General features: G+C 33.7%; 1 protein-coding gene across 1 annotated transcript in view; it reads left to right on the top strand.

Moving 5' to 3' along the window:
• LOC149799674 (uncharacterized) overlaps positions 1-15,578 on the top strand; it is a 100,867-nt gene that overhangs the window by 22,427 nt on the left and 62,862 nt on the right. The window contains exons 6-8 of the mRNA XM_089958253.1: positions 6,352-6,445; positions 9,235-9,468; positions 12,189-12,347. Coding sequence (XP_089814379.1) covers positions 6,352-6,445; positions 9,235-9,468; positions 12,189-12,347 — 487 coding nt within the window. The remainder of the gene's footprint in view (positions 1-6,351; positions 6,446-9,234; positions 9,469-12,188; positions 12,348-15,578) is intronic.

Here is a 15,578-nt window from a genome sequence, read left to right as displayed (position 1 = left end):
TAATATCTTACAGAAATGTACCCACAATGACTTGTAAAGATAGCAGTGGTTTTTACTAGGATTTGCATTGCAGAGGCTGTCATCTGCTACAAATTGTGCTTTTCATTGAAACTGAAATTCATTTACCTTTCTTGAAATAACTGAGATCTCATGTTGTCAAGGTTTGTAATTATCATTTTTAGTTTGGTGAAGTATTTATTTTAGAAAACTGGAAACATGTACCTACTTGACCTTTTGTAGACTGTCTTTAATGCAGATCCTCTGAGTCACTATTTTAGATTTATTGTTATGAACAACAGGTCAGCTGTAGAAGATATCTGGACCAGTCTGTTGTTCATGACAACAGTATCGGATCTGTATACATATTGAGTTGTATGTGATATACATTATCACTATACCACTTTAAAATTTATCATTAAGTAATTGTTTGGACTTTTTGATGATATGGACCAAAGGAATGCCCTCTGAACCTACAATCTGTTATTCATGTATTATTTAATTGACAATCATTTATCCAGACTAAATTTCTGTTTTTAAATGTATAGCCTCCTATAACTTTCATTGTATATATTTTCAGTCTTTTCTTAAAAGTAAAGTTTTCGAATGTCCTTGCATGCAGTTTTTAAACTATTTCTTAGGAAGATTAACTAATTAAAAAAACAACCACCCAGTTTGAGTCATGCAGAGAAGCTAATTCCATAAAATTCACAGTGTTTAACCATTGAGAAAAACAATGTTTGCAGTATTTCAATTTTCCTATAATTGATAATAAGCACATCTGCAGTTTTAATGAAATTATGGCATATTTTAAATGTAAAAAAGCTTTATGAAAGCTGAGGAAAAAGTCCACCTTTATATTATATAAAAAGAAATTACAAAGCTGTACAAAAGAAGCAGTGCTGTAGTGTGTTTGGTATGAAATTTTGCTTGCAAAGTCGTAGGAGTTAAGCTTGTATTAGGTAATTTTTTAGCCTTTTCTTGCCTTGTCTACACTTCACAGCCATCCTCTAGTTTAAATTTAGACACATACATACTTTTTTTTACAATGCTTGATTTTGTTGTATTGTCACCTGCATATCAATTTTGAGGACTAAATTCTTTTATTTCATTTTTGTTGTTGCACAGAACGAAATATGTGATATCTCATTGTGATGAAAAATCTCAGTGAATTTTTAACTATTTCATTGTTTTATTCTCAGTTGTGTAGAGAACCATGATATCTCGGTTGGTAGAGAGTTGGTATAGAGAACCATGATATCTCAGTTGGTGGAGAGTTGGTATAGAGAACCATGATATCTCAGTTGGTAGAGAGTTGGTATAGAGAACCATGATATCTCAGTTGGTAGAGCATCATACTCATAATTAATCCAAGGACTGTGTGTTTGATCCCCATCCAGATCAGCCAAGGTCAGCTTTCTTGGGGTGTCCTTGGACAAGGCATAATAATGCATTAAAAGTGCCATTAAGGTCAGCAAAAACAAAACTTTGATCTCTATTGCTTGCGGAAATGTTAAATTTCATATGCAGAGATTTTGTTTCCATTAATCATTTGATTTGCAAGATTTTCAACAGTATGCTCACCTATTTTGACTGCAAGAACAAACTTAAAGACCTAATAAAGTTTCCTACCTTAAATATTCTCAGCATATGTTTTCTAATTTCTTGGTGTTTGTTTTGTTGTTGTTGTTGTTGTTGCTGTAGGGTTTAACGCCATTTTTCAGCACACGATAGGCTATACATGGCGGCCAGTATTAATGGTGGAGGAAGAACCTGGGAAAACCCCGGAAAGAACCACCGACCCACGAGAAGCTACTGGCAAGCTTTCTCACATATCCACATTAGCCGAATCCGAGACTCGAACCCACGCAGACAGAGGTGAGATGGCAGTGATCCGTAATGAAAAGCGCTTTAGACCACTTGGCCACTCGGGGCCCTGTTTGTTTTTGTAATCATATCATTATATGTTTTTTTTATCTTATAGGTGTTGTCTAATGTTGTAAAGCTCTTAAATCTTCTAAAGATTAGGCGCTATACAAAGTCCTCATTATTATTATTATTATTATTATTATTATGTTGAATGTAAACCAGCAGATGGTCTAAAAATAAAGATTTTTTCAGTCATGATGGTAGGGCATATTTGACACAGTTTGCTACTCATATGGCAAAACTAAACCCAAGGACAGTTTCCTTACCACATTGTGTCTGAGTGCACATGGATGACCTTGGAAAAATCAGGTTTTGCAGAATTTGCTTCCGATCTCACAGAATATTTTTGTCAAATCTCATCCTGCAGAGCTTGGAAAGTATAATGTATGCGGAATTTCAGTAAAGTTTTACACCAGATATTACTCTTGTTTTCCAACCAGACTATTTAGGGCAGGGTACTGGTGGCTTGTCAGGGCATTGATCATCAAAATCTCTTTTAGGGCATACTCAATACAAGATGGGACATTTTCATGCACTCTACTCATACATTTAAGATAATATTTGCACAGCATATGGACATTATAGAGGTTGATGATTTAAATTAGTTGATGCCACAAATACACATTTGAATTTTACCCTTTAGCAAGTACATATCCGCTATGTCACATCATGCCACATGAAGAAATCAATTTATGACTACCTGACCCCATGACATGTTTAAGCACAATTTTGGATAGAGAGAGATAAAGAGAGAGCAAGAGAGATAAATGTTTTTTACATGTGATATGTGCCCATAACCCATAACTTGTAGAAAGAAAAAAACAAACAGTCATGATATACATAGCTTCACACTTTATGCTCATGGATTACCTACCTAATTGTCATCAAGGTGGTTGAAAGGTAAAGCTAGAGTTAGAGATAAACAAATGCCATCCAACAGATTACTTAATTGACTAATAATAGTTTTGGTGATCAGTGCCGCTATTCCTTTGAGCATTGCTTTGGTACAGATAAAGTACATAATGTGTAACAAGTTCATTGGAAATTAGATAAATCAAAGGTGTCTGTTGAAAGAACTGTAGCTATTATACTTTATTGCCTTTTGCATGAGCTGGTTGTAGTTATCATTGTTAAAGATTACTGGGTTGATCGTGATCAACAGTAAAGGTTCCTTGAGTTGGATTTTACTACATACATGTAATCACAAGAAAGCAAAGTGTGATTTTATTTCCATAGTAGGAATAGTAGAATTAAGGGTGGTAGTGGATTGTGATTACTTTTGAAGGTATATTGTTGAAAGAGCTGTCATTTACCATTACGAATGTCAAAGTTTGATATAAGTGACAACTGCATAGTTGACACTTGATCTATCCCACAGTCCAAAAAATGGTGACACATAAGAGTAATTAATAATTAAATCATATATGATGGATAGTGGATGCTAAGTGAATTCTGATTTTGTTTGATATTGGATCTTAAAATCATAAACTTTATGTGTTTTTTTATGCCCCACAATGACCCATGTAGTTGAATAAACTGCTACCCTTGTCCATCTGTGCATCAATTTACCTTTATTATGTTTTGTGTTCAGGCCATTTCTGGTGGGGCATAGATGTTCCATGAACACATTTTCTAGTTTTATTTGATGTGTGTGTTTGTGTGTGTGTGGTGCCACTGTATGAAAGTGCTAAGTTTACTGGCCAATTTTATTCAAAGGTGTGGTATGTTCTTCAATGAAAATGGTTATTCTATTTTCTTTTATTTAAAATTTAATTCCCAGTCATGTTCTACATGGTTAATTAACTAGATGACTTGTTTCAATTGTACAATGTCACTTACTTTCATCACCTGCACTGACCCCCTATGATATTTCAGAGCCACCAATGTCCACACTGGCCTTAGCAAATGTGGGGCCAATTTGGATCATTTTGGTGGGGCCCCCTGGGGCACAACACTTGGAAATAAAGTTTTAAACAAGTTTTATATGATATTGAACTTAAAAGTTTCTTCCATTTCTTTTTAATTACTTTCCCTCTATAGATATATTCTTACAATTACTAATGTGCGGGGCCCCTGTGAGCATGGGGCCTGTTTCAGCCAAATTGGTCCAGTTGACCTTAAAGGCTGGCCCAATTGTCAGACCACTGTCTGGAAGGTTGGCAGGTATGAAATTTCCTGTGATTGAAAACAGGACAACACCCAAGGAAGGCACAATATACCCTAGAGAGGGCATGGTTCCACCTTGCTAGGGCAGGGATTAGTGTAGAATACAGTAATCCCTCTCATAAATCCCACTGATAAACTGCTTCCCCTCCTATAATGCAGGTATATATGGCCATGGATTCCAATAATTTTGGTGGAATTTATATTAATATTACTACATGATTTTCTTTACTGGTATCTCTTCTGGGTTCCATGAACAAAGTCATGAAGATGGAGCACTGTCTTCCTTATTGAAGACAGATTATATTCCCTTTCTGACACTGATTGACTTGACAAGTAATCTCACTTTAGCGGCATTATGTTTTTTTTTATGTGAGTAACTGCTCTCATTTCCACTTTAATCAAAATTCTGCTTGATGAAGTCTGCAGATCCCTATGAAGTAATCAATCTGAATCCAGCTATGTTTTCAGCAATTTGCTTTCTGCATGATAACTTTAATGAAAATTGATTTACCAGATATAATTGCCTATAAGTCAAGTCCAACTACAAACAACACAGATTCTAATCTGCCATAACATAATGCACCAGCAGATCCGGGTCTGTGCAGTTTGCTGTGGGATTCATCTTATAGGTGAGTATATACGGTATTTTAACCTAATTTGGTTTGAAGTTTTACATTGATGGGATCTGAAAAGAGTTCCATTTCCAGCCTCCTTTGTCTTCATTTATAAGAATTATGGTCATTGATTGCTTTTCCTCCAAACACTGTTTGTTCTGCAGCTTAACTTGACCGAGGATTGTTGGATTTCAGCCAAATTGTCATGCAGCTCTATAACAATGAGACCTTGTATAAGTTCAAGTTCTAGCTTGATACAACATTATTTTATGAATTTTGCCTTCTGATTTTCTGTTCTATTGATTTTGGTTTCTTTCCTAAGGTTGCTGGAGTTCAACCAATACAACATAGCATGCTTCTTTATATCAAATGAGTTTGAATTCCAACATTCAATGACATTTGAAAGATTCATGGCACATGAATGTCATCCTTTCAGTTTTGGTTTCTGCAGCACAGTGTTTGTAAGGATTCTTGGATTTCAACCAAGTTTAACATTTACTTTTATACTGATAAGACCTTGAAAGTTTGACTTCTAGCATTCCACAGCATAATTTACAGGAGTTTTGGCCTTTGATTTTTTTTGCCAGTTGGCATCTGTATTTACAGCATTACTTTACAAAGATTGTTTGTATGGAACCATGTTGAAGAGACATGGACTCAGTTTAATTGCCAGGATTTAGTATTTTCATTTAGAAGAATTTTGTCCCATGATTATTCATCTTCCTTTACCAAGGATTGTGGGATTTCAGTCAGATTTGATATGCAGCTTTTTATATTGAAGAGACTGACTTGATTTAATTGCCAGGATTCTACATTTTCATGTAGAACAGTTTTGGCTCGTGATTGCCCTTCCTATTTTACCAGGAATTGTGGGATTTGAACCAAATTTAGCATGCAGTTTTATATTGATGAGAGCTGTAATGAGTTCATTATTAGCAATCTGTATTATAATTTAGAGTTATAACTACCATTTTCTATACAGTGTAATTTTACTAAGGAATACTGAATTTAAACCAAATTTATCATGCCTGTCTATATTTATTAGACTTAGAAAGTAGTTGGCTTTCCAGCATTTTATTTCATTGTTCAAAGGAATTATGGCTCCTGAATATCCATTTTCCAAACTTTGGTCTCCCAACATAAGATCCATGGTGTAAGCCCATGTCAGACTAATGGTATTGATTTTCCCCTTTTACATAACTCTACAATACAACATACTTTTTCAGTTGGAAGAATCATGAAAAGATATGATGGTATAAATTAAAACCTTATTACCTAGAGTTTCCCCTACATATTCCTTCATTAATATTTTGGTTTACAAATAAAAATTGTTACAAATTAGTGCTTAAAATTTTTTCTCATTCTTTTGTATGAAAATTTACATGGAAATTATGAAAAAAATGCATAAAAATTAAATTAATAAATATATATTAACTGTTTTTATGATGGCATATGAAAGAAGTTATGAAATATTATACAGAACATAGTTAATACAGTCTTTTTCATACACAGTTAATTTTAAGCATAGTAGTATGGAGCCAAAACACTTTGGCTAATGTGATATACATGTACTTGTGATTACATGTAATATGTGCATTTTCCATAAATGGTTCAGGGGAGATAACTGAATGTTGTATAATTTCAGGTTGGATTGTCAAGCAGGGTACCCAGGAAGAAGTAGACCCCAGACTAGCTTACAATGAATGTATTCAGATATTACAGGCTGCTTTGAAGCAAATGTAAGACTTTTTTTGAAGATGATACTCATAATAGTGATATTTTTTCTGTACATTGTAAATAGCTAATGTAGTTAAGTAGGTAATTTGGTAATAGTTTGATTGTTAGGAACATTTCTAAGATAAGTAGTTAAAGCTGTTTCTGTAGGGAGGTATCATGGAGTTTGTATGTATGCATATGTTGATGGATGGATGGATGAGATGATACATATTTGCTCCACCATACCAAAATATAAACATAAATTGCAATTATACTGTAATTAAGTCTTTACTTGTGCTAGGTAAGTTCATGTAGATAATTGGACACAAAAAATTGAATTGATCATGAATATCAGATATGCTTCTACAGTGCAATAAAATCTGTTGCATTTTGGCAAGGGTATACTATCCAGCTTTGTAACAACCATTATATTGTTTATTACAGTAAACATTTTCAAAATTTACCTTTGACATGCCGAATAACATATTCTTACCACTCTTTGTACTCAGACTTGTTTTATGACTATCTTTTTAAAGTTCTGATATCTTATTATTAAACTATATTGAAACCTTATCATTCTTAGTCATGTTTAATTGTGTGTCTGATGTTTTACAAGTAAATTTTTATAGATCTATAGTTATAAGTGTTGTTTCTTCTCATTTATGTAAAGAATTATGCTAGTTTTAACTGTGTATTTGTCATACTGAAAATCTAGTTTATTTTTAAAGTTTGTGTGCATAATAAGTGTGATAGTTTTATGCAAATGGGTGTGCATGAATATGAATGATTATTTCAGTATGTGAATCCATGTGTTTAAGTTTTATGTAAGTGAGTGTACATGAATGTAAACATCAGAGTGAGTATTTCAGTATGTGAATCCATGTGTTTAAGTTGTGAGTAAGTGTACATGAATGTAAATATTTCAGTATGTGAATCCATGTGTTTAAGTTTTGAATTAAGTGAGTGTGCATGAATTTGAGCTAGGATTTCATTATCTGAATCTAGGTGTTTAGGTTAAATTATGCAGGTGATTGAATATGAATATGAATGAGTTTGGCAGCATGTGAATCCATATGTTTAAGTTTTATTCAAGTGAGTGTACATGAATGTAAACATCAGAGTGAGTATTTCAGTATGTGAATCCATGTGTTTAAGTTGTAAGTGAGTGTACATGAATGTGAATGTCTGAATGAATATGTCATTATGTGAATCTAGGTGTTTAATTATGTTGTAGTTATTTACTAGGGGTGAAACAAATTCATTGATATATTCAGGCATTGATACTTTTGCTGTAACAATATACATATCAATACAAGTGCTGGAAAATCGATACAAAATGATACTTACTCTATGCAAGTTATTTTAATCTTCATCAGTAAAAAATTGTATTAGTCATTTGCCTTGTTATTCTTTAAATTGAGAATTCATCTGAGACAGCTGTTGCAGGCATTTGCACCCAGTTTTGTTAGTTAAAATGAAATGAAGGTGACAACACTCACTCATCATCTACAGATTAACTCCAAGTAACATGGTTCATAATATTGCCCTCCCCCTCCCATGGCTAAATCAGTGGCAATTATTTTATTGCAACATCTTGTTCAGTATAAAGTAGTCCAAATTTCCACTGACCCTTGCTACTCCATTTTTGATATTTAGACAATTAAAGTTGAGATGTAGGGTCAGAGCCAATTTTTTATAAAAATGTTTGAATTTGCCAGCACAAAGTGATTTCGGTATAGGGTAGCTGCTTGCTAGCAAACTTTAATCCCATTACATTGGGCCATAAATCTTAATTGCCACATATACTTGCTTATAAGTCAAGTCAAGCTGCAAAGAGCAAAGATCCTGATCTGCAATTGCATAATGTGCCTGCAGATCATAGTCTGTGTTTTTTATTCTACTGATTACTCCTATCAAACTGTATGCATCCAGATCTACCATTGCATTATGTGATGGCAGGTCTGGGTCTTTCAGTTTGCAATTCACTCATCATGTAGGCAAGTATATGTGGTATTTGTCTGTCAAACTGATTTGCAGAATTTACATGAAATGTACTGTATTTACAAAGGTAATGAGCTTTGTTATGTGTGTGACTGATTATAGTTCAGTACTCGTTCAAAACATAGAAGCTAAGAGACTGTTGTACCACTTTTACTTTGAGGTGATCCAGTATCAGACCGATCTGAGGTGTACAGTAATGCACTCCACAGCTTTCAGGTCTTGTCATCTTGATAATTATTGACTTTTCAATTATAATACATGTATCTACTAGTGACAAAACCTAGCAACTAAGGAACACATAGCAGTGGATGATCTGAGTAATAACTCGCCTTTCTCTTTGAATTCAAGTTGGATTCTTCATTGGCATGTTGGAGCCAGTGTCACTGTCAATCTAAAATTTAGAGATTATAATACATTTGTGAGATTTTCATCTGTAAACTCCAGTAAGTGTCTGGTCTAGAGGGGTAAATTTGACATTGTGTGCATTAATATGCTGGTTGCTGGCCATGTTGTAGGGGTGGCAACAGTCCAAGTGGGTGTAATTAATTTGAAACACACAGTTGCAGATGCAAAGGGAATTCTGGCTGTAAACAGTGGATGCTCGGTGGTGGTGGGGCTAGAAGTGTGGCCACTTTAGTTAGATGAATTTCTTTGTGGTTCTTTTTTTTGTATAGTTGGTTTATTTTTTTAATGACTGCTGAAAAACTGCCCTAAATTGAGATTATTAATTGAATTACCTTCTTTATTTGCTTTATTATTATTATTATTATTATTATTATTATTATTATTGACATATTATTATTATTTACAGTAATGAGGATAAAATGAAGGAAGAAGAAAAGGGATTCAACCATACTGTTGTGTTCCGATACTACGGTGACACAAGAAAAGAGACATTATTAAAATACCGTAAATCACCAGTCAAACAAACACCCAGTCCTGTCACAAAGGTAATTAAACCTTCCATCCCAGTCCTTGATGATGAGAAGAATGAGGGTAAAACACTGGTCCAGACCACACACCTTGATGGCACCACTGTTGTGTAGTATCCTTTGCAATCATTCAGTATCTGTTTACTATTATAACATCCTTTTCAGCAATTAGTTTTCTAAGACTTTCATTGCAGAATGAATGTAGTAGCTTCTTCACAGAATATTGGAATACTTTTTCGTGGTATTTCTCAAAGCAGAAAGAACAGAAAATATTGTGAGATAACCTTTCATAAATGTTTGTATAACTCCATAGATTTCTGTGGAAACATGAAAATCAGTAAATGAGGATTCCGTAGAGTCTTCATCAAGAGTAACTTTGCAGAGTTCCCTAGCATAATTATCTCATATTTAAAACATTGTGTAAGACAATTTCTACAATAAGAGAAAGTTTTTAAGTTATTCTTTAATAGATGTATTCAATTATGAATATTAGAATTACAAGTTTTCCAATTTTATTTTGAAATATGTCAGTCTTCACAAATTATGAACAGAAAGTATGTTCAGACTACAGTGCCGTCTCATGTAAATGATGGAAGCTGTTTAAAAAACAATATTTGATTAACCCAGTTGTTATTCTTGATTTGGCATTTTCAGATTTTTTTAACTGACTTTCATTACAACACTCTTATAATGGGCCATTCTTCTGTAAATGTACACACCAGCATTTGAGCCTGTGCCCATCTGGGATCATAGAGCATGGAGTTAGGAACAGGACATTTGAAAGAATAATTAAGCATGATCTTTCATTTGTAAATAAAGTTAAACCTAACAGAATTGTTTTTTTTTTGGCCAGTGAAAACCATTGCAGTTGGGATGGTATTAACTTCACCAGTGGAAGTTACTTTAAAGATATTAGGATTTGCTTGGCTGTTGCAATGTAAGTATGAAGTTGAAAAGGTAGTTGTCCTTTAATTTGCTGCTGTATGGTGGAGAGAGCTAACTTTGATACCTATTCATACACAAGAGTGTACAGAAGAAGCAAAGCAAACAAATGCCATTATTTACTTGCAATTGAGATCAGCACATAGGCATATTCTTCTGGAACCATAATATATCAGTTTCTCATTTTCTGAGAAAGCTGGAACATGCATTGATGAATTTTGGACAGACGTCGTTCAGTTGTTGAACAAAGGCCAAGTATCATGTCTCTCATTAAATGATTCCCATTTGTGGCAGTAAACTAAAGCTTTGGTAACATAGGTAAATAAAAAGTACTTTGTTGTCAGTATTTTCTCTCCATAACATCTAAAAAATTTGCACACAGTCAGTATGAAGAAAAATTATATGTTTGTTCTTTCATTGTTTGGGTACATAGAATTTTGTATTCTGATGTTTGCATTCTTATCAGTTTGTTAACATTTGTGCTTAAAAATCACTTGAGAACCATTATTACTTTTTTATCTTAAACTTTATCATACATACCATGAAAAAATAATTAAAAGTATGGAAGAAATTACATACAATAAAGTAGAATAATTTAACTACACAACATCAGCTGTGACCAGTCAGTTACTGTATGTACTCACTTATAAGTCAATTTGACTATAATCCTCCCACACACACCTTAAGGCTGCAACAAGGGAATTTCTCTTTGACCCTCCTATAAGCTGAGGTGTTTTCTGTAAGTCAGATCCATCTGCAGGGGTTAACATGTTCAGTGAGTCGGAGTTGCACTTGGGGCAAAATAAACAGGTCAGACTGGATAGATGGATAGACAGATAGATAAGACAAATAAAGATAAAACCAATGTTGAAAAAATATGTTTGTATTATTGAGTTGAATATGTACAAATAAATTGACAACTTACAGTTTGTCCATCTTCTTGTAATGAAATCCATAACACTTGATATTTTAATCCATTTATATAATAAATCCATGCATTGAATTATACATCATATATGGGTATGAAAATCACAATCTAGAATAATGCAATTCACATATCTCGTAATGTATTAATTACAAAAGTATTGTGATTCACTGTATCCTGTAAATATCACTGTTGATATAATCTGTTTTAAAGCCCAGAAATTGATCCTCATCGTCTGAGTTTCTAAATAAAATTCTGAATTCTTTCACTGTCATCCAGTCATTATAAACTCATCTTTAATGTCTTCTGTTGGTACTTTGGTGTCGGTCTTGAACGTTTGAACCTAAAAATACATATTTGGCTATATGGTTATTTTAGTGTCTCCTTCATTTAAAATGGGCAGATTTTTCTTTTGTTTTCTGACAGCAATCCAGGCCAATTACTGTAAGTATTTAAACCCTGAAACAGGCTTGGGTTAGAGGGAATTTTCACTTGCAGCTAATTGCTTTGATGTTTAATTCCCTTGTTCTCCATAATATTAGCATGATTACTGTACCAGTGTAAATGGTTATGGTGTCTAACATTAAAATGGAGTTTTGACAGTATTACAGTTATTTTCAAAGCATTATTTCTGGAACATCTTTATTGAATTTTATTACAACAATCGATTAGTAGAAAAAAATGTTGAAGGTGTCCCATTCCAGTACATCAAAGAACTGCTATAATTTTGTGTCTCAACATTTATAGATCATAAAAATTACTTTTGAAATTAATTGCAGGTGTGTGTCCCAAAATGTATAGTGTCCCAAGATATAGAGTCATCATGGTAAGACCACGTTAAAATTTTTTTTGTTATATTTTCCTTATAAGATGACCTCTACTCAGCATTAATCTTTTCTTAGTAAAACAAGGGTGACATATAAGTGAGTATATACAGTATTCCATCTTCCTTAACTGCTGATCCAGCTACCCATCAGGCCGCCCAGCAGTGATTTACAGTGCATCAGGCTTTGGTCGTGCAGGTTATTATACGATTGTATATGAAGATGGTCTAGATTCGAAGATGCTTGCATGTTTTACACCCACTGGTAGAGGAGTGTGCTACCATGCTAATGGAATTGCCTCGTAAGTCAGTAAAATGATTTATTTAGCTCGTTTCCAGATTTGCTTCAGGTTCCACCCATTCTCATTCGCATATGAAAATGTTCTAGTACATAGCAAAATATGAAATTTGATAGACTTGTTAGTTTAACTAAGAGCACCATGAAGCCAAGAATGTGCTGATGTGCCATCAAACCTTGTAACTTGTCCCATCAGGTATGGTTGTAAGTGCAGGGTTGTTATGCATGGTTCACTGACATATCTGAAAGGTATATTTTAATAATGAAGGCTGACTAAAGTATATGTATTTACTCATGTATAATGTGCAGTGTCGCAGTTGCAAGTGGCTTAGTTAGTCTCCATTATTGACTTAGCTAGCAGCAGGGAGGGTGAACACACCAATTTTGGACCAAGTCTTCTTTGAAAAATAAAGCTTCATACAAAAAAATTGAAAATACTAGGTCAATAATGTCAAACTTAAGCCTCTAACCGACCAAGATTTTCTCTAATTGGGTTGGCTCATTTTTTTACTTTATCTTTGTCGTTTGTGTTTTCAAATTTGTATGTGTGTTTGTTTACCCACCCAGACACTCTGTTATGAACGGTCACCATCTGAATGTGACCAGTGACTACGATGTTTTGGCAAATATGCATTTTGATACTGCTATTAATGACCGCATCGCAAAAGCAAGGATAAACTCCACCGACCTATATTTAATCACTGTAAAAACAACTGCTCATACCATTCTAAATGGATTTTTTTAATATATACAAATAGGCTGGCTACTGATGTCTGAATTATTTTGCTATGCCTATAATGTGTTATAGTTTCTGTCATAAACCAGACTAAAGTATATGTAGATTATTTTGTAGTCTGTTCCCTGCTTCGTATGCTCCTTGCATTTTTCTTCGCTATTCCTATAGGGGTGAGCAACGCAAGGAGTATACAAAGCAGGGAACCAGACCAATTATTCTCTTTGAATGAAGCTGTTGACTTTTGTCCTTGAGTAAATGGTTCTTTTTCTGGATGAGATAATTGTTTCTTTTTATTTCATTAATTGTTAGATATACAATGCACATGTATAGATTTTTTATATTTTCCCACAGCCCAGTTAAAACCATCTTTACATACTAAATTACAATTGAGCACTAATAATTTTAACATCTAGAACCTTAATAACAGTGGATGAACCTCCAACTAAAAAGAGACAAATTTTAAGGCTGTAGAAAATAATTATTGTAACTGAAAGAAGTGAAAAAAAGCAGACCACTCTCAAAAAGCGGTTTAAACGTCGGTAAAACAAATTTAGGTTGTTATAAAAGAAAACGGGTAATTCAGAAATGATTTGATATGCTAAAGTATGTGATCTTCAGATGTAAATGTGATTTCATGTTTAATGATAAAAGTATATCTTTATCGCTATATAATTTTGTTTTTAGATGAATGCATACAATATTTTAGCAAGAACTATTAAATAAAATTAGAATATTTGTACAATGATTGTGGTTATTTTTCTTGAAATTGTTCTGAAACTGGACCTTGGAAACTGGTCTTTTTGTACAAATCTGCTATGAGAGACCAACTGTCTTGAGAGACCACTTTTTGTTGGCAGAAGGGGTGGTCTCTCATAACAGGTTTTACTGTTATAATCTCTTTTAGTACAACACCTTTGCAACAAAAAGGTCACTTGACCTGAATTGAAAATGTTACTGGCTTAGATTTAGTTTAGTTATAAGATGATGTCCACTTATGTTTGTTGCATCCTGTATACATACTGTTAAGACTGCTTACGACCCAAATGGGTTCTACACCTTATCACATCAGTAGGTCACTGTGACCCATTTTTAATAAATCATTGACTTGGTTAAATTTTGTGTGATGATATACATCTCTATTAGATGAGTACATTGCCCATGCAAAGAGGATCACTCTGTCCAGTATTTCATATTTATCTGGTTTAGGTTCAGTCTTTTGCATTTGACTCATGACAACATGAGATTTTTTTTTACAGTATGCACATAGTATCCGTTCTAAAATAATGAAACTTGCTCAGGGGATCTTGATGAGTATTGTTGCAGATGTTATTATGACCCATTTTAAGCTTCACTGACTTGGCTTAAATTTTATATTCGATCTTCATTTCTTAAGCACTGTTCATGCTGGAGTAATGAAATTGATGATATGCATCTGTACCATGCTCTTACAACCAAAAGAACTTCATTGTGACCTAAATTACTTTATCTTTTTAGGGGGCTTTGGTTAACCTTTTGCATTTAGCTTATGAACACATGCAGTTTTGGCATGTCATTTGCATCCCATCCCTCCTAAAATCTTGAAACTTGGTAAGAAGGTGCAACTTGATAAAAACCACACCTTATCACAAAAGATAGATATCTGTGACCTATATTTTATGTTTGAGTGTTTTCTTGAAATATTGTGTTTAAAGTTCATAATTTAGGTTATGTTTTATGTTCGAATCATGAAACTGGAGAATTTAGTAGAATTACTGTGGCCTAAATGAGAATTTACTAGCGTTACTGTGGACAATATTATATGCTTTACTAAGATAGATTGTGTTTAGAACAATATCATACAGATTAATCAATGTTATATACATCCAAGCCTGCACAAGATATGCCATCACATTGATGCAGTTTTGTTGTTCTTAATTCATAGACAGATCAGCAGATCAGAGTTCGCTATAGTTTTTGTATAAATCCCTGTTTGTTTGTACCTCCCCATACTGATTTCAATAATAAAAACCTTTAGTGTGATAAAAAATGCACAGAATTTAGCCATTTCATTTATTGATTTATAATTTCTAACCTGACTGTGACCAGGGTGGCCAGAACACTGTCATCGTCTGTGGGTTTCATGCTTAACAGACTTTCTGTGCTAACATGGCACCATATTGCATACACTATAGGTGAGTCTGTTTTCCTCAGACAACAGAGTGGTGTAGTTCATGCCGTTTGGTAACTGCCAGATAATTCTGTAAATTACAAAGTTCAGAGTTGAAAGTTGTAGCCCTTTGCACAGATGTATATAGAAATAACGCTGTTTGTTAAATCCATGTGAAAGGCAAATTTGTAGTTGTCATTCTTTTCCTTTGCTTGATTCGACATTGTAAATATTGGAAGCAGATGACATAGTATTTACCTTTCATATACATTCATGTGTTGTTGTGCATCGACCTCTTCTCTGAAAATGGACTTGTGACTAGAGATCCAAGTCAAGTTGGATTTGCAGCAGCA

This window comes from Sinohyriopsis cumingii, chromosome 5 (assembly GCF_028554795.1).
Source record: "Sinohyriopsis cumingii isolate HCF-2022 chromosome 5, ASM2855479v2, whole genome shotgun sequence".
Classification (NCBI taxonomy): domain Eukaryota; kingdom Metazoa; phylum Mollusca; class Bivalvia; order Unionida; family Unionidae; genus Sinohyriopsis; species Sinohyriopsis cumingii.
Note: the sequence above shows the minus strand (reverse complement) of the source record. Positions and strands in the feature narration are given on the sequence as shown.